The sequence below is a fragment of the Eschscholzia californica genome, unplaced genomic scaffold, assembly GCF_041429995.1.
Source record: "Eschscholzia californica isolate CP2 unplaced genomic scaffold, dmEscCali1.0.p SCAF_4, whole genome shotgun sequence".
Classification (NCBI taxonomy): Eukaryota; Viridiplantae; Streptophyta; class Magnoliopsida; order Ranunculales; family Papaveraceae; genus Eschscholzia; species Eschscholzia californica.
Genome location: NW_028238461.1, coordinates 35,116,437 through 35,138,818, shown reverse-complemented (window position 1 = coordinate 35,138,818; position 22,382 = coordinate 35,116,437). Strand labels below are relative to the sequence as shown.

Below are 22,382 nucleotides of genomic sequence, written 5' to 3'. Positions count from 1 at the left end.
ACAAAAATTCTTATAATTTTTGTGAAGTAAATTTGACCAAAAACTCACGATAACCCATCAAGTTATATGACTATTAAGAACCACCCAACATACCAACATATAAAGTTAGTTCAAGCTAACACATTTAGGGCAACATAAAGAGAAATCAGAGATTTTGAGATAGAGATTTAGAAATAGAGAGAGATTGGTAAAATGCTTACTTGATTTTGTCCTCTTTCTCCTGGCTTCTTTGTTTCTGTTGAAGGTAAGAAAGTGATTGATATGGAGATGGAACAACAATATATGACTGTAAGTCTATAGATTTCAAGAAGGAAGTAGTGATTTAGGCGGGAGATGAACCATCTGGTGGGAGAAATGAATCAAGTGGGAGCGAAATATTTTGCCCGAGGAGAGAGATCGCAGAAAGAGTGAGGAAGAAAGTGACTTTCTCACCTATTTGATGGTAAAAAAAATTAGCCTATTTTTCACCTTTTAATCCAATAGAAAAGTACTTTCTTACTCTAGGGACTCAATCAAATGGTGGAAAATGGGTTTTCTTAGGAAAGTCGACTTTCCCATCCCATTTTCCTACGCATAAAACAGACCCTTAATGACATGTAATTTGAATTCTCTTTTTGGCCTTGATTATCTTTTGTCAGATTTTGTTTTTTTTTGTCATAATAAAAAAGAGAAGTATTAGAGAGACCAAGTCCTCATCTTTCATCAATTTTTGTTCACCATCTTCATCTCCACCACCATCTCATCTTCATCTTCACCTCCACCGCAATCTCTTTTGCATCTTCATCTTCAGATCTTCTCCATCTCTCTTCATCTTTATCAGATAAACTGTCAATCCATCTCTTTATCTCTACCATTGTATCATATTCATCTGCACTGCCATTTCTTTTGTTGGGTTATGTTGTACTCTCCGTCTCTCCGCAGTTAAGGACGGAACCAGAACTTTTGTTAAGGAAGGGGGGGGGGGGGGGGCGAACTATTCTAGTCATAAATTTTATACATAAATAAGTCATAAAGATTAAACTCAAATATCGATTCAATTATTTGAGATTTCGTAGGGGGGACATCTATGGTTGAAGTTTTAGTATTGAATGTGAATCTTCTTCTGCTCCGTCAATATTTTTTCTTTTAAAAATTGACTGATTGTAGGAGATTTCCTAAACTGTAAATTGACAAAATATCGTACGAATGCTACACTTAATAGTAAACAGTAAGAACAGTAAGTAGACTAATAAAATAAAGGTTGATCTTTTTCGATGCCACTTTTGGATCGTCATTACTAATTCTACTACTCCCGCTAGCCATTTGAATTGTGCCAACATAAAATACATTTTTATCGATATTAGTTAAATGTTTACTTGCAAAAATATATACAATTAACTTGTAAATGGAGAGAAGAGAGAGAGAGACTATTTCTCGAATAAATTTATTTGCTCTTGAATTACGATTTGAGAAACAACTGATTTTAAATAATGAGAGAACAAAGTGTGGATTCTCGAATTGATTTCTCTTTACAACTGGAACCGATATACATTAACAAATAAAAAAACAATGGAAACTTGAAATAATAGAAATTTGAAATAATATAGACTTACAATAACAGAAACTTATGGCCGCGGTCATTCAAAATAGATGATTCCTATTAAGAACTCTAGGCGGTGTTAGAAACTTGTGTGAGATCATGGGGTTGTAGACAGGGACGGATCCAGGATTTTCACCTAGGGGGTGCGGATCTATATACTTAAATAATTTTTTTTTTTTTTGAAAACAGAGTAATTAACAAAATATTTATATTCATTAATTATATTAATACTTCAACGATTACAAATGCAATTGACATCAGAGAGTTCATATTTTGAAATGTTTTCACAATCGACTCATTGCCAATTTCATCTCATTCCAAGGTCCCTCTCTCGTTCTCTCTCTCTGTATTGTTTCTATTTTAGGGTCATATGAATTAGGGATTCTTCCAATTCTAACTGATTTAGATAAAGGTTTTAACAGATTAGGCAAATACAGAGAGAGAGAGTTCAATTTGCTTCCTGATTTCATCAATCTTCAAGCAATTTCGTAAATTTTCAAGCGATTTCATCGAAATCTTCAAGCAATTTCGTCGATATTCAATTGATTTCGTCAATCTTCAAGCAATTCCATCGATTCTAAGCGATTTTAGCAAGCTTCAATTTAAGTTTTCCAAAATTTGTGTTTTCAATTTACCATCTAAAAGGTGGCAAAAAAATTGGACTATTTCACACCTTTTTTTCACGTACGAACTCGATTTTTACATACAAATGGCCAATCAAACGAAAATTCATTTTTTTATTAGATTTTGCCTAGATCCTTATAGGAATTTAGGATAGTGGAAACTTGAAATATTAAAACTTAAAAATAGTTTGACGAGACTCGAACCCAGTACCTGACGCTCCTAGGCCCTCCAAATTTAAAGCCTTCACCATTGAACCAATTACTACTTGATGTTATCTATGAACACAATTAGGTATATATAGGTTTAGACACATAAATGTGAAAAAAAGCACTTTAAATGCTTGCTAAAGGATTTGAACCCACGTCCTCACAATCCCGCCATCAACCTAACCACCCTTTAACCACTAAGCCAAGGATTTCTTTGTGTCACCTTATTGCATCAGAAATCATATATTCAATTATACTTACATATATATTAAAAAAAGGTCTACTACTACTGAATTTCTTTTTCGGGAGGATCCACGGGGTGCGGCCGCACCCCCATGGATCCGCCCCTGGTTGTAGAAACATAAGGTGGACTTGTTAAGTTCTGGGTTAGGTTTGAATTAAAGAGGGGCCAATTAAGTTTAAAGGAACAATATATTTATAACTTAATATGTCATAAGATGGGAAGTAGTGCGGGTCAGGGGGCCATGGCCCCTCCTGGCTCATGCTTACCGACGTCCCTGTCCGCAGTACTGTTTGCGGAATTTCAGATATCTAATATCTAGCATTAATCGATAGATTAGGATCACATGCATAAGTCCGATGTGAATTAACACGAGAGTTATAGTCATACCTTAAAAAGCTTCCTCTCTAAGGAAAGAGAGTTATAGTTATATGCATAAGTCCGATACGAATTGTAGCTCTTCCACTTTAGATACACGAGCTCAACCACAATCACCATCAAGTTGTTAGCTAAAATCTTGAGCAATTCAAACTCCTCTTTTGGTAGTTTTACTTTCACCCTAGAACTATAAGAAAAGAGAGTTTCCAGAACCCAACGAGAATTCTTCAAGGAAGTCTTAGTGGGGGTTATTCGTTCAAAACTTTTATCAGATCTTTAAAATTCTTAAGATCTTTGAAGTTTGGCGCTATTGGTTTCGACCTTTTTTTAAGAGTTTCGAAGTTACGTGTTATTGATTCAGACCTTTATTTAAGAACTTTAAACTTTCGTGTTATTGGTTAAGATCTTTTTTTAATAAGTTTAAATTTTTTATGAAAAATTAAGAACTTTTAATGAAAGATCTGGCCCAGGAACTTTTTAAGACAAATTTACTTATAAATCAAAGATCCACCTAAACAGGTAGATCTTTGAAATTCTCACTTTGGGTGTACTTAAAAATTATTATCAAGCCCGTTTGTTGGGGGTGAGGGGTTTTATTCTAAAATGATACTTTAAAGTTTAGCCCTTAAAATAATATAACGTTCGTTGTAATCTCAAACATTAGTTTGGACGGCTTAGATTTGAAATAATATAAGTTTGATTTTAACAAAAAATTCCGGAGTTTCAAAGTTTCAATAAAAAAGTTTCCGAACTTTTTAATAATCAACGACTTTAATGTCCCGGACCTTTAAAAGTTTCAAACCTGAAAGTTTCTGAACCTTTAAAGTTTTGAACATTTATGTGCTAGAACACTTAAAAGTTATGAGATCTTTGGAGGCTCAGAACGAAAAAAATCTAGTAAAAAGGTCTTAACGAATAACAAGCCCTTAGAAGCCTTAATTAGAGAAACTCATGTAGAGAAGTCTACTCGTGTCTTCCTCCCCGCAAGAGTCGGCATGGTCTTCCCTATATACTTTTGGTAAAAAAAAAATCCTTTTTTAAAGTAGAAGTACTTCTACTATAAACAAAAGTACTTAAATTTTTAGTTGCCAAACAACGCGTTAGACAGGATTAAATTTATGTGCCACAAAAAATCAAGCAGAAAAAAAGATCATGGGACAATTTTTTCTCTCACTAAATCTAGTCTGGTCATGTACCCCGTCCAGGATTATGCCTGGCATAGTACATGTTTTGAAAACTAGTCTCTTTAAGAGGCTATCTTGGTGAGTTGGCCATAATGAGGCGAAAATGAATTTAATCCATTATATAATATATGCATGTTCCACGCCTACATATGGAAACTTTCTTTTATTATTAAAAATCAAACATAATTAGTAGTTAAATTTGAATACAATGAAGTTACTCAGATTCTGTTTTCTCTTATCTATGAACACATGAAAGAGGGCACCATAAAAATAATTAAACTATTATGATTTATATTAAAACAAATATCTAGCTAAAAGATCCGTCGCGCTAATAGTCTCCCTCCAAACGTAATAGTAAGAAAAATTGACTGAATCAAACATCTAAAACTTCAATCTCCTCAACGAGTATCATGCATGGATCTTTTGCTTATGTAATTTATATATAGTTAACTTAGAATCACGCTTTAGATGAAGATTGAGGAAACTAATTTCTAAAGCTTAGAGAATTACAGTAAACAAAGCGATATTTGAAGTTTTATGTATCTTCTACTACTTCAAGCATATGGGAAAATTTGTATAGAATAGGTGAACGTTCAAAACGTTTCTCTTTTTCTTTCTCCACAAACCATGATAATAATTTTTTCTATTTATAACTATATTTGTGAACAATCAATAAATTTTTATATTTTAAGTGAAAAATTGCCGTACGTACCATAGTTATTGTTTCTAACCTCTGATAGTTATTGTTTCTAACCTCTGGGTGTATCTATAGACACCCTTAGTTATTATTTTTGGCGACCCCTCCCGTAAAGTTCAAGAGTCATTTGCCTGTAACTGGACGTCAAAAGCAACCGTAGAGGGCGAATTTAGAATTTCCCTTAACCATTTATTCTTCAATTCTTTAAATCTATTTTAAATTAGAATAAGCAATTAGACACAACCTCCCCACTTCCTGCTTAATAAAGAACAATCTCTATTAAAATTGATCACCACCTTGACTCAAAATATTTCAGTCTTATTATATTTAATTAAGAATTTTGTGCTTAATGAATCTCTCAAATCTTGATCCTAACTTTTCCATATGTTTTATGTGAATCCCCCCAAATAATTTACAATATCTTCAACTTTAGAGCATAGATACCCAGTCAGATAGTAAATCTCCTTATATGATATTCAAAATATATATCCCAACTCTAATACAGTATTGGGACAATTATGAATTAATTATCTTTACTTTTAACTAGGAGTCTTACCTCATTCAAAATATGATATTCAAAATATCTCAACTGTGTTAAAATAGCTATTCTAATAGGGTATTAGGACAATGATGAATTAAGTATCTCCACTAATCCACTTGAAAAAAAGATAGAATGTTGAAGAAACCCTAATGTATGTACTACTAAATGAGGGGATCCTCCTTAACCATGGGCTAATAGTTGGTTGACAGTTGTTAAGCTTTCGCAATCCTTAAAACCAATTTCAGTTGGATGGAAGAAAAATTGAGTCAAGTAGATTAGGGGATGTAAAATTGACATTTTTTGATTCCAGACATTCAATAGTGGTAGGTTCATTTACTTCTTTCCTAGGTTAGCTAAATGGCTAAAACAAAAGTGCAAGAAACAAAAATAAATTAAGAGCTGGTGTGACTACTCTGTCAAAGTTACATGTTTAGAGTACTTAGATCTTCTTGATGCAATATTTTGTAAAGTAATTTTTCTCATTAATCTTTTGTATTTAAGAGTTTAAGATAATTTCTCTCCAAATAGTAAGACGACGAAATTATTCTTGTTCTTATGTGTACAAAGTTAAAATTCACAAGATATACAACATCCCCTTCATATATTAGATGGGGGATGGTTTATAAAAAAGTTCAAGAGAAACATGCTTTTGGATTTAGGGGTTGAAAATCGTGTTCATGTTACAAGCAGATACGGAGACAAAAAAGTACTAGCTTGCTACGCAGGCTATCGTCCTCGGTTAAGGATTTTCTAGATATCAAGTAATTTTATATATACGACCCAGCATTAATAAAAAAATATTACAATTACTTCATTAAAATATTAAATAGATAAAACTAATCAAAGCCTGCAATAGGTTAAAGGATTTGGAAGTCAATACCAACTTAAATTAGGAGGTAGACTAAACGCAACAAATAAATATCTTTATATTAGGGAGGATAAATCTAAGGCCCAAAAAAGGAGCCCAAATACCAAATCCAACCCAATAGGGAATATTATCTAAAAAAAAACTCAAAAAGTGATTTTACCTCTCTATCCCTCCAAAAGAAATGCTTACCACTTATATCCCTCACTCATTTCCCGCCAACAACAGGCTCTCTCTTTCTCTCCCTGACTTTGATTAGACCCGACCCACATGCAGCCTCTCCTCTCTCTCGGCTTCCGCGTTCTCTCTCTCTCTGATTGAACAACTCTCCACTATCTCCCTCCATCAAAACGATTCATCTCTATCTCTCTCTCTATTTCGATCAAACTCTCTCTCTTCATTCATACCGGTCGAACTCTATCTCTTTCTCTATCTCTTTTTCAAGCGAAACAACCACAGCCATTAACGCCTCTTTCATCCGAAACGTTACCGGCGAATCTCTCTCAAGCAAACCTATTTAAGCAACCGGATCTACCCATTTCTCTCTCTATTTCACTCTCTTTCAACATATCTGGTGCTTCTCTTTCGATTTCTCTCTCTTTCAAACACAGGTACGTCCCTGTTCTTCCTCTAACTCTTGATCGTCTCTCTGTTGTTGATAAATTATTTGGATTGTTAGAAAATTTTTGAGGTTTGTTGTTTCAGATCTGTGTTTGTTGTTAATATTTTAGGGTTGTTGGTTCAGTTTTAGGGGTGTTCGAAAATTTGGGGGTGTTTTCAAAGAATTAGGGTTTATTATTTCAAGTTCAGTAGTCTGATCTTGAGTTTGTGAGAAAACATTTTGGGTTGTTTTTCAAAAAAGTTTTAGGGTTAAGTTACTCTACAGTTTGTGATAAAACATTTTGGTTGTTGTTTTGTGATTTCGGAAGCATTTGGGTGTTTATGGTTCTTCATCAAGCTTGTAGGTTAGGTTTGTTTTAACATTTAGGGTTGTGATCCGAAAGTTAGGTTTCTGTGGGGACATTTAGTACTTTGTCTTTGATTTTAGGGCTCTGTCTTTGTTGATGAAGTGAATGATTTGTTTTATCATTCTGGGTTGTGTTGAAGAAATGTTAGATTATGTTTATACATTTTGATAGTTGTTTGTGATTTCGGAAGCATGCATCCTCACAGAAAGGTCATTTGGGTGTTTATGAATCTTCATAAATTTTCAAGTTAGGGTTGTTTTAACATTTAGGTTTCTGTGGTGACATTTATGGGTGTTTGTTTTAACATTCATGGTTGTGTAAAAGAAATTAGTATATGTTAAGACATTTTGGTTGTGTACATACATTCTGTGTTTGTTTCAAACATGTGGGTGTCTAATACAAAACATAACAAATTTTGCAGATTAAAAAGATGGTGAAAACAAACACAAAGAAAGGAGATGGTCCTGAAAAAAGACAACAGACGCCAGTGAGGGCTAGCCCTAGGAAGAGGGCTGCTGAAGAGCCATCCTCTGCTGGGCCTAGCAAAAAAGGCAAAAAAGTTGCTAGTCCTCAACAAGCAAAGGTATGTTATTGTATACACATCTTTGACAATGTCCTGTAATTAATGTTTGTGCTCTGACATTCCATATAATGGTTTGGCATATTTGTTCGTGTGTTGTCATTCTGTAAAATGTTGCTTCAAATAGTTATCTTTCATTATTGTGTAGACACATTCCAAAATGATCTGCCATTATTTATAGTGATGTAGCATTCAGTGTAGTGTTGAACATTTTGTTGAATGCCCTGACATATCTGTTTCTGATTGTGTGAAGCATCGAGGGTTTACTTCGAAGACGAGAGTGGCCAAGGTGGAGCCTCAACCAAAACCAACAGAGCCTAGGGAGCAGAAGAAGAAAGCTGCTTTTAATTACAAATGTAATTTAAAAGCAGTTTTTAAGGTGGCCCGGGAATCAATGATGGATATTACGGACGAGCAAAAGAAGATGTTGCTTGCTTCACCCTTCGGGGCCTTCTTTAAAGCAGTGACCAGTAATACTTTCCGAAAAGAGAATGTGATGGAGAAGCCTAACAAAGCCATCTATGATCTGCTCTACTGCTACGACAAACAGAGGCAAGCCTTCAACATCGGAGGGAAGATGATTGAGTTCACTCCCGGAGATGTTGCTTTGCTGTTGGGAGTCCGCATGGAAGGACAGGTTTACGAAGCATTCCCCACAAATGTCACCATAGATGTGGCTAAGGACCAGTTTCTTAGCAAGTATTTCAAAGACTGTATTGTAGAGGGGAAGTCTGCATCGTTTGGGGGCCCGAGCATCGAAAGGGCACTGAGTGTGGCTGCCAGAACAAAGGCTCCTGCCATTGAGTTCTTGAAACTCTGGATCATGTACATGGCAGCAACCTTCCTCTTTGCTTCAGCGGCCGGCTCCTCGGTGGTCGGGACTTTTTATCACAATCTCCAAACGGAGAGAATGATAAATAGAGTTTCATGGCCGAGAGCTATTCACTCCTACATGATGGAGAGAACCAACAAGCACTCGGAAGACCCGACCAAAGCTTCAGGCTGCCTGACTCTGCTGCCCGTAATTTTTCCTGATCATGCACTTAAATGCTTCATAAATTCTTATAATGATAAAAGTCATATTAGTTTGCTATGATATTCTCTAATATGTTTCATCATTAATGCTGAAACATTTTGCAGAATGTTTGGGAATTTTATAAAATGTTATTCTATCCTTGTGATGATACAGAAAAACACTTCTGACCTAAGATTGTTTAATTTATTTGTAGTACTGGTATTGCATGCACACTTGGATCCATGAGGACCTGGTAGGAGAAGTAGGGGTAAGTCCTAGAATAGCTCGATGGATGATCGAGCCATTCTTCCTTAAGGGACTGGAAGAAGAGCTGGAAAGCATTTCAGAGGAGCAGGTAATTTGTTTTAACATTTGTTATAATGTCTCTGTGATTTGATGAAATGTTCCAACATAACTGAATCCTGAGTGACATTGTGTGAAATGTTGGAGCATTTACATGCATCTTTACACATTTAATTAAATGTATGCATTTATTTGGGAGGTGTTGAGATAATAACCATATGTATCCCTCCTTGTAAGTGAAGGTGGAGTTGGTGCCCGAGTCTGTTGAAGAGGAAGAGTTGTTAAAGTTCACTGACAGGGTGGTGGTGGAGATTAATGATGAGGAAGTAGAAAAGTTGAAGGAGGAAGTTGAGAGGTTGAGAGAAGAGAATGTGTTGGTTAAGAGAGAGAATGAGATGTTTAAGAGAGAGAGAGAAGTATTAAGAGAGGAATTGGAGAGGATGAAGAGAGAGAGAGGAGAGAAGAATGATGTTTTGGAATTTGATTTTGGTGTCGGAGGGGAGGTTGATGTTCGAGACGAGGTGATTGGTCGAGATGTGGTGATTGGTGGAGAGGAGGTGGAGGGTGGGGAGGTTAGACAAGAGGTGGAAAGTGGAGATGGTGGAGAGAAGATAGTGGAACAGGAAGTAGCCCCAAAAAAACCGGAACCAGTAAACGTTGAAGCCCGCAACGAAAAAGAAAGTGATGCCGAAGCCCTAACTGGACAAGCAGAAATAAACAATAAGGGTAAGAAGGCAATTTCTGATGAGTTGGTAAAGGGTCAAACTTCAGGGGAGGGGCAAAACCAGGAGCAGATAGAGAACCAAGTTGCTGGGTCAAGTGAGTAAATGCTCACGCAATTCTTTACTTCTGTTGACATTCTTGTCTTTGCTTGAGAAGAAGTTCGAAATGTTGAAGCAAATACCAGAATGCTTCAACATTTAACATTATGTTTTTAAATCAGGCTACATTTGAATATTGCTTTTTTAGATTTAAGTTGGTTTTATTTCTAGTTTATTTTTTTTTAACCAACGTATTAACTTGTGTGGAATCCTTCTATCTTCTCTGAAATTCTTACTTACTTGTCAGATGATTGGTATGAACATAAATTGTTCCGCCATCGTTACAACTTTTTTGATAAACGGTAAGTAAAAGATTTCTATCGTACTCCCACGATGTCTTTTACCACAACAATTGAAGACTGTCTTTTACCACGAACGACAGTAGAGTGGTCGACTAAGTAATAAATAAGAAACAAACAAGTAAGTGTTCTTCTCCGCATAAATACGTAAAATGTTAGAACATCCGTGATAACGTTTATATATATTGATCAAGAATTGGAGAATGATTTTTGTTAAGATTTGGTTTTCTATCGAATGTTGACTAGTTAAACGTGTGGTGGTGGGAACAGGTGAAAAGCAATTTGAAAGTTTTTTGAATGTAGGTGAAAAAGAAACGGAAGAACTTGACTTTCAGCTGACTTGGCCTTCAGCTTTCTTTTCAGAGGTTTGTGAGGTGGCCAAAGAATATGAAAACTACGAGATCGTGGAGAATGAAAGTTCTTCTGAAGACGATTTTGTAGATAAGCCAAAGGTTGAAATGGCTGAAGTTGTTGAAACGAAAGAGAAAAACAAACAAAACTCTTTGGTTAAGAGGGTTAAAACTCAGCCACGAACCCGAACTATGACCGAGAAAGCAAAGCAACTCGAGAAAAAAAAAAACAATTAATGTAAAAGACATTGTAGAGTTGGGAACCGGAAGGTCGGAAGAGGAGAAAGGTGAGAAGCTTGGAAACTGGAGAAGAAGCCCAGTCTGGAAGAATGTGAAGGAACAAGAAAAGGGTCTGTTGGAAGAATTCCTCAAGAAAAGTGACAAAAGGTACGAGTAGGTTACTGTAATGTTCATGCAGTCCCAGTAATGTTTGAGCATGACTGTAGGTGTTGCATCATTTATATTCGCTTACTGTAATGTCATAGCATTCCATGAAATGTCCTAACATTAGATAAGGTGACATTGTTTATTCCAAATATTGCAGTACGAAGGTCTGGTTAAGTGACGGCATTAACGACATATATGGGAAGCAGCTTGATATGTTGATGATGAATCTCGAATGCGATTCACAAATAATTAACTGGGCGAGTTCCTTCGTCACTAATCACAAGGAATTGAAAGAAAAGTGTATGCTATGCCTCCCATCCGAGATCTATGTAAGTTAACTGATTAGAATGTTTTCCTATCGTCATCTTTTATATGAGTGAACATTTTGATAACTTTGTGTTTGTTCTACAGACAATGATAAAGTCCGAGGTCAACCAAGCTTCCATCGAACAAATGCTCAACCGTACGTTGAGTAATAATGCTGGGAAACCGGAAATATTATTTGTGTGTGCACCAATCTGCCAACAAACAAAGGGAGACGCAGCAAGGGGGGCACTGGACACTCTTGATATATAATGTATTTCTCCATCGGTGGACCCATTATGATTCGATGTCATTTGATAAGAAGATGGCCAAGGAGTGCTACGAAAATGCCAGGGAGTACGCGGCATATGTGGAGGATGTAATGGAAGAGGTGGGATTCACAATGTTTGGAACCCAACAAAAATATGCAGATGTCGTTGGGGAGCCAGAATTCCCTACTCAGGGAGAAAAGTAAGTGTTTTCACTCTTTATTTGTTCCAACATTATGATGCATGGTTTAATTAGTTTGAAATTGTTCCAACATTCCGAGAAATGTTGGAACAAAAACCTTTTATGTTTTAAGACAATTAATAAAAAGACACGTAATTATTATTAATGTAGTCTCATTTAACATTATGTTTCAGTATTGTCTGTGACTGTAAAAACATGATTGGTTATGCTTTAACATTTCATTTGTGTCTTGAACAGCCCGGATTGCGGTCTGTTTGTCATTTTGAAAATTGAAGAGCTCGTGGAAGACTGCATGACAACATGACCCAAACAGCGTACGGGAAACCCAGATTGGATTTCCCTGGCACAAAGGAAGAGGGCTAAGCTCACCCACAACATTTTGAAGGAGAATACGATATCTTGGAGGATGGCCCGAGGTTGAAAGTGTGGTTGCCCCGACATATGTTTTTTTTGTAAAGGATCTTTTAATAAAAAATGAAGTAGTTGTTCAGGTAACGGGTTATGTTCATATCGCTAAACCCGAAACGACTTCATTCTTGATTAGATTACAAACAAATATGGTTTGTAAATTATTTTGGGATGTTAACAACATACAATGATTTTGGATGGGATATTTATGTTAAAACAATATGAAGTAAATTTGAATATATTATTATTTTTCTTCAACAACATGTGTGACATGCATTGTCCCCTTAGAGTTTGTTTCAGGGAAGAACATACACAGACATGTTAGAACATTCCTTTTAATGCTGGGACATATTGACAAATGTTTGAGATATATGTAATAATGTTCCTTCATTCATGAGAATGTATTCAGAAAACTTCATAATGTTGACACATTGTAAATAATAGCAAGACATGTAAGGATTCATTCACTGAACATTTTGTAGAATGTTATAACATATTCACAAGAGAAAAAAATATGTACTAAATACCAAAAGATTTTACTAAAACATTCAACACAATGTACAGACAGTCTGTTAGATGGTGAGACATATCGTTGAATGTTAAAGCATTTAGAAAAATGAGAACTACAGTTGGGCTCGACATGTTGCACTGTTGTGATAAGCGGGTTGGTTGCACCTGCGACATATTCTTTTCCTCCTGGTAACATCTCCGGAACTCTGCAACCGTGTTGTTCGTGGTCTCCCTGGTGCCCTTTTAACTAGTGGAGGAAGAGTCTTGGTTAATGGATCAAAAGTATAGGGTTCGTCAAAATTTGGAACGGGGTAAACACAATTTTGGTATGTGTTTCTGTAAGCCTCCACCGTCCAGACCGGATCGTAAAAACATGTACTATCACCACGAGTCTTGTTGATGCATAACATTGCATGTTGACACGGAAGCGAATCTACTTGCCAACGCCGACAAGAGCATGTGAGAGTACCAAGATTTACGGAATGGCGTGGAGTCGAATATACTTCATAAATAAGTCCGCAACTTTGTATTTCGCTTGTTGCTCCAAGTTAATCGATGGGCAAAGAAATGTATTCCATCCAATAGCGGCGTCTCTATGCTTTCTCATCTTGTTCATAATCTTCTGTCTTATGGCATCCAACAATGCTGTAATAGGGAGAACGCGGGCTTCTTTACCATGTTGTTGAAGCTCTCAGACAGTTGGGAACTGATGGCGCCATACCTGTAAGAAAACATTATAACTACTGTCACAACATTTTCAGGAATGCTTATAATAAATCATGTTGTGTTAGAACAGTGCACTAAATGTATCAACATGTGTCCGAATGGCGGAACACTAGAAAGAATGCCCTTCCATAACAGAAGATATGATTAAATGTGAAAAAATAACTTAGTAAACTTAAAGTGTGCCGATAACAGGGTTCATGGTGTTTCAACATTTCAACTGAAAAAGAGTAAACAAAATACCTATCCCCTGGGAAAAAGGAATCTGCCCATGATTCCGGATTAAGGGATTGGAAAAACCTCTCCACATTGGTTCCACCCATCTCAACCATTTGTTCAATGGTTGCGTGATACTCGCTCTCAGGTAATGCCCGTGCCGCCGTAAACATAAGACTCTGAAAATAACGTGACTGGCGCGCCCCGTTACGTATTCTCAAGTTTAGATTACATCGTAAGTGCCAAGCACAGAATGAGTGGTGAGCGGTGGGAAAAACATTCTTCACGCCTTTTAGAATTCCAGCATGTCTATCCGAAATAAAGGTGTAACGTTTGATCGGATCCACCACTAATTTCAAATTTTGCAGAAACCAATCCCAATTATGATCATTCTCAATGTCCACAACTGCGTAAGCAATGGGGAAAAGACCTAACAAAAAAAAAATAATACAAAATTAGTTCTGTTGATTCATAAAGCAATATTGCATTAGCAATTTCTGAAATATCCAAACATACGTGGTAATGATGAATGACATCAATAAATGACGCAGCATCTCACTGTATGCAGCGTCATTGTAGATCATGTTCTTAAAATTTTGTCAAGTGTTAGCAGGAACATTAGAATGTTAACGTAAGATGTGAAAATGAAAACATACCGTCGTTTCCGTCCTTGGTAACCGCAGCTAAAATGCAGCCATTAAAACGAGTTTTGGCGAATGTTCCATCAATATAGATCACAGGTCGACAGTGTTGAAACCCAAGGATAGATGCGTGAAGGGCAATAAAAACTCAGACAAATCTGTTGGTAGTGGGTTCGATTTGCAAATCAATTATGCTATTGGGATTAGTAGTCGCCAAAGCATCTACGTACCACTTCAACTTTGCATAGGAATCACCCTCCTGCCCAAATACTTTGTCCATGGCTACCTTCTTACCACCGTAAGAAAAGTAATAGCTCAACTCAACACCGTAATCGTCTTGAAACTTTTCTTTAACTTCAGCCGTACTCCAATTTGGGTGTTTTCTGATGTCTTCATCCATTAGGCTGCCAACAAGTTTACTAGAGAGTTTGGGATCCGCAGGTTTGAGAACAACATCGAGACAATCGTGTTTCGGTTCGTACTCTTTCAACAGAAACACGGATTTACATCCCAATGGTGCAACCCCGTGGACTCTCCAATTACATCCGGGTTTGGAACAAACGGCAGTCACACGACCTGGTTCATTCTTGATATATTTGTAGTTGTTCTTGGTTGCAATGGTATATCGACCAAGAGCGTGTCGAAAAGCTTTGACACCACCGGGAAATATTTGCCCAATCTCCGTAAATACGTCGCCCCATGAGTCACATACTAACTTCTTGTCATTATTTTGAGATGTAGAAAGTGACCTTTCAGTTTCCATACTGCAAAAATTGAATAAAATGTTATGAAAGTATCATCAATTGTCTTAACAGGTTAACAAATGTATGAACATCTAGTGTAATGTCGCGGCACCAGAAAGAATGGCCTGGCATGCGTAGGAATGTTTAGTTATCGAGGAGAATGTCGTAGAATTATATGAAATGTGTGAGTTTATGCGAAAATGATGGATAACATTCTACTGAATGTTTCGAATATGTGGTATAATCAGGTGGTCCAAGAAGCAATGTCTGATCATTCTATCAAATGTTGGTCAAAGTGATAATTCAATTCTATGAAACAAATGTGTTAACACATGATAAAGTACTTGTAACATGTAACCAAATGTTCAGAAATTTTAGTAAATGTTAACACAAACTTAAAAGTTGTACCAGAAACAAAAATAATGTACGGACAGCGAAAGAACTGTACGGACACTTCAGAAACTAAGCATTAGACGAGAAGGATGAACAAGAGCATAAAATCTCATAAAAAAGAGCATCAACAGTTACCTGGATTTATAGGAGAAGAAGATGGTGATTCGAACAAGTTGATGGCTGAAGCAGAGTCTAGAAACGAACAAGTTGATGGCTGGAGAAGATGAATCGATATGATGAATGAAGAAGAGGGTTTGTATCTCGGTTTGCGTCTGTAGGTGATGACTGACCGAAGATGATGAAAATATTAGAGAGAGAAAGGTGAAAACGAAGATGATGATCGAAGAGATGATGACTGTAGAGAGATGAAGGTGGAAAATAGGGTTTGTGTTTCGGTTTAGGTAGAGAGATGTAGTGAAACAGATTTTGGAGAGAGAAAGTAAATCAGATTTTTGAGAGAGAAAGATATGATTTGTTAGAGTTGTTGGATATATATAGGAGGGCAAAAGAGGGTTTAGAAGAAAATAGGAAATCTTAGAGATACGAGTTGGGCCCGGATTGCACATTGGGATGTGTATTTGGGTTTGATTTCAAATATTAGTTGATTTTTGGGTTTTGGGTGGGTTAATAATCCCTATTGGGTTTTTTTTTGTATTTGGGCCCAAAATTTGGGCCTTTCATCAAAATTTTCTTTATATTAATCGGGAGTGCTACGATAACGAAGAACTTAAAAAAATCTTTTTTACACTTATCATTTCACTGTAATAACTACCGACGTAGTTTGTAAGGGTTTGGCATTTTATTCCACAGCAGTGGCATAATTGTTAAGCTTGATGTTGGTTTGAACTTCTCTCAAGATTTGACAACTCATCCGTAACACATAAAAAAAATTATTGGAATAATTTCACATTGGTTGTAGAAGGGACAGAGAGTGAATCTATAACTGTGAAAAAAAACCATTCATCTTGAGCTAGTGTTTTGGGGCGAGAGAGACTCAGTACCACCTAACAAAAACTATTAAGTTATACTAATCTTTTTCCTCTTCAATTCCATCAAAATTGTATCCTTTTTGTTGTTCACTTATGCTTTAATGCCGATCCTTTTATGGCTGTTTTCTTAATTTACATTTTCTTTTTCTCACTACATAAACGACTATATAAACGAACTTTTCTATAATTTTATAATAGTAACAACCATAGTCTATTTTGCAACAAAAAAAAACCATTTCATAATTAATCTCACTATCACTTCAACAACCACACAACAACTACTACAACCATACTATATAACTACTAGAGAGCCAGTTCCTTTTCCTCTTACCATTTTACCTTCTTCTACTATTAGTTCAAACCTTATTTCACATACCACATTTATTCTACAATTTTGTTATATCTTGGTACTTGTGAATCATGACCACCTTGATTTGGATTATGATGATCAATTTTGTTGTGGTTTTTCGACATCCTCTAGTGGACGAAACCAAGCTTTAAGTTCCAATACTGATTCAGGATTACTTCCACCACTACCACTCGTACCAGCCATTGGTTCTCCACCGTTGATTAGAGTTGATGGTGGCCCAAATACACCAGTGTGAGGGTTAGGACCCCAATACTTTTCAGATGAGGGCTGGATCACATCATCTGGTAATACACTTGCACACACCTGATCATCAATGTTCTTATCATACACCGAGGAGTAGTGTGCACTTCTCCTGCTTCATCACATATCCCATATCAATTCATGCCAAAATAATATCTCATCAAAAAAAAAAAAAAATTCATGTCAAAATAGTAGTATTACTTAAAACATAATTATCTATTGAGGGTATTATTTTCTGTTAACTAATAAACACCACATGGGAATATATACAAATTTTAAATTAGAAACACTAAACTAAATCAGCTCCTCCTTAACAAAAAAAAAAAAAAAAAAAAAAAACTAAATCAGCTCCGATCCGCAAACGGTCAAGTAAACTCTAGAATCTCGTGCCCCAACTTATTAAAATCCTATCTTCAAACATATATTTACCATGTCAGAGGGTACCAACAATGATCTGGTTTGATCAAGTAAGATAGTTGACATAGGTCAAAAACCCTTGGTTGGAGTGGGAAGAGGTATAGTCAGTCTTCCATCTTAGAGGTCAAGGGTTCAAGACACGCTAAACAATTCAAAAAAAGATAGCTGACATAACATCTTTGTTTTTAAAGTGATATAACATCTTTGTTAGTAACAATCCTACTATCTTCGATTTAGACATCATTCACACTCCTAATCTAGTTTCACGTGCATTTCTTAGACCACCCAAACTTCTTGAATTGACCAATCTACATTTCGAATTTTCGTATAAACATAGCCGAATGTAAGAAAAATATTACGCAACTAGTCTAGTTAGATTTCAATAGACACTTGTACGCAGGTGAATAACATAACAACAAGTTTACTACCTATCCTCGCAACAACAATATTCTATCGAGTTTTTAGGTCGGAAGAGTCACGATCGATTAAGATGGACGATTAGAACTTAAATAAATTTATTTTTTTCTCCCCATTCGTCCCACCCGAGATTTGGATTCGTTAGTGGTGGGGTAAAATAACATTTTTCTATAAAATGGGTTTTGGGAGTGCGTCCACATTTGATTAATTTCAATAAAAAGTCCAAAATTTCTTGGGGTTATTTTACCAAGTCTTTACTTATGGGAGGTTGGGGAACACAAATATTGCAATACACCTCATCCACTAAATACATCTCATCCTATTCTATGTTCCTCGAGATTTAATTTACTTGTATAAACCCTAAAAAGTGACACGGAAATAATGTAAAATTCCTATCAAGAATCAATTTGGGATAAACTCAAAAAGTCCCATAAACATTTAAAGTTGAAAAACTCTACAAGGTCATCAAGAACTTCGAAAAATCTCTCAACATAAAAAAAAATAAAATAAGAACTTCGAAAAATCGGTGGGTGCTGGCGCACCATTGGGGGCATTTAAACTTTGGTCGATCTAGTTTGACCAAATTGACTAGAAGCCTACCAAATGTTAAGTCCCAATTGACTAGAAGACAACCAAATGTTATCACCCTTTGGATTGTATGTCTCTATTCTTCTCTTTGTCAGGAGAGAGAGAGAGAGAGAGAGAGAGAGAGAGAGAGAGAGAGAGAGAGAGAGAGAGACAGGAGGATGAGATAGAGGCGAGAGAGAACACTGATGATAGTGATCTAAGGCGTTATAGATGAAGATTAGAAGTTAAAATACAAACAAGTTGATTTTGGAATTTAAGATCGTCCCCTAGTTAATTGGGCCAAACCAGATTGACCCACAGTTTACCTACCCACCCAAAACTAACTACATGCCCAAAGCATCAACCGAAAAATATTCTGAAATGAAGAAAAATCCGTCAGAAGACGTTTCAGTAACGATAGAGAGAGAGAGCAAATGAAATTAATTAGAGAAGAAGATTTCAAGGACTAATGACTTGAAATCACTAAATAATTCCACAGTCTAGTAAAAATTAGCTAAAATAATAAAGTTAATCGTGAGATTAGGTGAAACATTAGGGAAATAAGAGAACTAATGAATTAATTACCTGATGGTGATAGGAGAAACTGGTGAAGATGGAGAAGAAAGGAATTTAGATGGATGATTGGAGTTAGCATTCAAGAGTTGGTTTATGAATTTCTTGCTGAAACTTCCAAATCCTCGGCTTTGCAAATTAGCTGCCATGCAATAGAAGAGAGAGACAGAGTGAGAGAGAGAGAGAGAGATTAAAGAAATGAAGATTAGGTGTAGAAGACAACAACTTCAAGAGTGTGATTTTATCTCCTTGTCTACCCTATACAATCTTTATTTATAGCCAACTTTCTCTCTCTAGATTTTCCTCCACTTTCGGTCATTCTTTCTCGTTTCTCCCTCTTTCACCCGTCAAACAAGTAATTCAGCTTTTTCTTTAGGCCAGCGCTTTGGGGAAAGCTAAATAGTTTCCGGGGTGTGAAGACTTGGTCAAAAATTAGTCAATTTTGTTTGACAATTTTATTTAGGGGAAAGCAAAATAGCTTCTCCACCTCAGCTCTCTCTCTCTCTCCACCTCACTTCTCTCTCTCCGCCTCATCTTCTCTCTCCCTACCATTCTCTCTCTCTTCTCCTATTAGGTCGCCGGCAGGAAAATTTTCCGGCCGGCGACCATGAAAAAAAAAAAAATTTCAAACCGATAATCAAACAAATAAACATTAAGATTAGACAAATCAAAGACTAATGTAATGTTCAATACCTGCAAGCATCCACCGTCTGAAACAACTAGCTCTACGGGAAGAACATGGTGAAGATAGAAATCCGAGGAAGTTGAGTGAGGCACTCTAAACGAAGGTATCTCCTTCTTCCTCCTTGCTGACTTGAGAGTCTTAGGAAGGGTTTTCACAACAATGACATCCTTAGCCAATGCTACTATGAATTCGTCCTTATTATAAAGGTAAGCAAAACTCTTGAATTCAGAGCTGCCAAAAGAAATGTATCAAATGACTTGAAAAATTCACTTAATTACTAAAATCCGAACATGGGACGAGAAAAACCTTATTCCTTTGCTACTTGTTGTTGATTGGAGCTCAGCAATAACTAGGGTAGCATTCAGAAGCCGAGCAACCACAACCACATCACATATCTATAAGATCAAGAACATTAGACTTCTTCCCATAAACATGATGAAGAATAGAGAGCATCATATCAAAGAAAAAGTGGTTTGAATATGATGACATACTGAACTTCGGATTTGATGGAAACCTCCTTGTATCCTGACAGATATAAAACCATTTGTTTGCAAACCAGGAGCTGCAATGAGTTTTTCCCAAAATTAGGTTAACTTGTTCGAAGTATAGCTGTTATTCGACCCGAAAAAGAAGCATATACCAGAAACCTAACAATATAGAAAACACCTACAAAAAAGAACACTTAAACGCCTGCCATTTCCCCTCTGATCCTACCACACCAATAATCATAATGACAAGAATGACTTGTTAGAATAAACAATCTTCCTCAACAGACTGGAACTCGGGCGAAGGGAAACCCCTTCGCCGGAGTTTCTAGAGAGAGAGAGAGAGAGAGAGTGAGTGAAATTTTTTTTTTTTTTTCATGGTCGCCGGCCGAAAAATTTTCCGGCCGGCGACCTAATCGGAGAAGAGAGAGAGGTGAGGTGGAGAGACAGAGGTGAGGTGGAGAGAGAGTGAGGTGAGGTGGAGTGTTTTTTTTTTATTTCCCCTTAAAATTTATTTCCCCGGAAAATTTCTAAAATTCTACATATTCCCCTTAAAATTTCACACCCCGGAAACTATTTAGCTTTCCCCAAAGCGCTGGCCTTTCTTTAAGGCTTAATTTCATTTTGCTCCCAAAAGATGACCTAACTCATCAAAACCTCTTAAAATTGATCCGCTTCTCCAATGGTCACCTTCTTATATTTTCTTTACCTTTTACAGCATCTCCGCGGCAAAAAAAAAAAAAAACCTTTGAACGCTACGTAAGATGTTTGGAATTTTTATTAAAAGCTTTCTCCAATGCAACATTCAATTTGAATCTCTAAAATGATGTAGAGGCAGTTAAGTAGAGATATTTCACGATGACACTAGAGATATCTTTAATTGTCAAACTCATCAATATTTGAATTTCAACCAATAAAAATCAAGTCTTCAATGTCTTTAAAATAACTACTCCAAATAACTATGTCACATAAGTAAATAAACAAAAAATTTAGAGTTTTGTATTTTAGACAAAAAAGAATTAAGGATCTCTATTTTCGCCACCTAAGAGTGAGAATCTCAATTAGAACTTGACACATGAGACAAATAGTGACTTTCTTGAATTTTGCATTGGAGATGCTCTTACTCCTCATTCCAACATAGTTCCCTCACATGAAAAAATAACCAACACAGTCTCTCTTTCTCTCAAGGCCCGTTTGATATGTCTGAAAATGTTTGATTCGAAAACCATTTTTTTCTGATGGAAAAGAAAACAAAGTTTTTTTTTACGAAACTTCAATTTTTGGTGTTTGGTATAGGGGTGGGAATCGGTCAAATCGTCTGCGGGCCTTAACTTCATCGGCTGGTCTCGATCAAGCAACCAAAATCAATGTTTGCCTAATAACTCGATCCGGTCAATATTAACATTTCCCTATACCATTTTTTGCTTGTGACTGACTGAACGGTCGGGCCTCTCGGATATCGAGCATTCGTTCTCAGGACAAACCACCAAGTACAATAAAATAATACCTAAAATAAAAGTTCAAAATATTTTAACTTCATTAATTAAGGTTACATTAATGCATTAATGACCTCATTTGCTACAAAATAGAAGTTACAACATTGAGGGTAAACTATTTTTAAATTACAAAAGTACTAAAAATGTCACAATGATTACGAAAGAATTTCTCTTGTAAATCCTAGATTCTCAACATTCCATATTCAAAAAATGTGCATTAAGAAAAATTTAAAGTAATTCGTTATTTAGTTAGGATATGAAAGTTAACCCATAAAAGTTGGACTTAAGATAAAAATTATCTTAAATTTGTTAACTCGAGAAATGAGTCTGGGATTGTCGGAACAAAAATTGGATTTGTCTCCTAACAACCTTCGGATAAGAAGTCAGTAAGAGGATCAAATTGAGTAAAGGGATCTTTAAATTCACTTTGCCACCACTCTTTAAGGCAATCAATGCACTCCAACATTTCAGGAGTAAGACTACTCCTATAATCACCAAAAATTCTCTTCCCTAGAGAAAAGTTGTTTCAGAGGCCACTATAGAAGCAAGTACTGTAAAAACATCACAAGCAATTTGGGACAAAACAAGATAACTTTCGTTCTCCTTTCACAATCCAAGAACATCACGACTCAATTTCATCTGCTATAGGCGCGGACTCAGAGTTAAAACGAGTTATCTCCTCCGATGCAGAAACCAA

At 36.2% G+C, this 22,382-nt stretch overlaps 1 protein-coding gene, 1 long non-coding RNA gene and 1 pseudogene across 3 annotated transcripts; 1 reads left to right on the top strand and 2 right to left on the bottom strand.

Annotated features, from left to right (window-relative positions):
• Positions 1-7,708: 7,708 nt before the first annotated feature.
• On the top strand, positions 7,709-14,339 carry LOC147544307 (uncharacterized). 2 transcript variants are annotated; one of them, XM_086638384.1, is made up of 3 exons: positions 7,709-7,866; positions 8,117-8,448; positions 14,221-14,339. In XM_086638384.1, exons 1-3 carry the CDS (start codon positions 7,714-7,716, stop codon positions 14,246-14,248), a joined length of 513 nt encoding a protein of 170 aa, XP_086494510.1. In that variant the 5' UTR covers positions 7,709-7,713; the 3' UTR covers positions 14,249-14,339. The 2 variants fall into 2 exon arrangements, 1 of the variants encoding a protein (XP_086494510.1); XR_015224294.1 differs by lacking the exons at positions 8,117-8,448; positions 14,221-14,339 and adding an exon at positions 8,586-8,656 and having other exon boundaries at positions 7,760-7,866.
• Positions 14,340-16,883: 2,544 nt separating this feature from the next.
• LOC147544306 (late embryogenesis abundant protein At5g17165 pseudogene) lies at positions 16,884-19,168 on the bottom strand (annotated as a pseudogene).
• Positions 19,169-19,753: 585 nt separating this feature from the next.
• LOC147544305 (uncharacterized) lies at positions 19,754-20,425 on the bottom strand. Its single transcript, XR_015224066.1, has 3 exons — positions 20,196-20,425; positions 20,011-20,099; positions 19,754-19,935 (listed from the first exon to the last, which is right to left on the bottom strand). It is a non-coding gene; the product is annotated as an uncharacterized LOC147544305 (long non-coding RNA).
• Between the last annotated feature and the right edge of the window lie 1,957 nt (positions 20,426-22,382).

Bases quoted from the DNA above. Each gene is read 5' to 3' on its own strand.
- LOC147544307 (XM_086638384.1), top strand. From the start codon at position 7,714: ATGGTGAAAACAAACACAAAGAAAGGAGATGGTCCTGAAAAAAGACAA. The intron at 7,867-8,116 runs GTATGTTATTGT...GATTGTGTGAAG, and splicing joins CTAGTCCTCAACAAGCAAAG to CATCGAGGGTTTACTTCGAA. The intron at 8,449-14,220 runs GTTCACTCCCGG...TAAATGACGCAG, and splicing joins ATCGGAGGGAAGATGATTGA to CATCTCACTGTATGCAGCGT.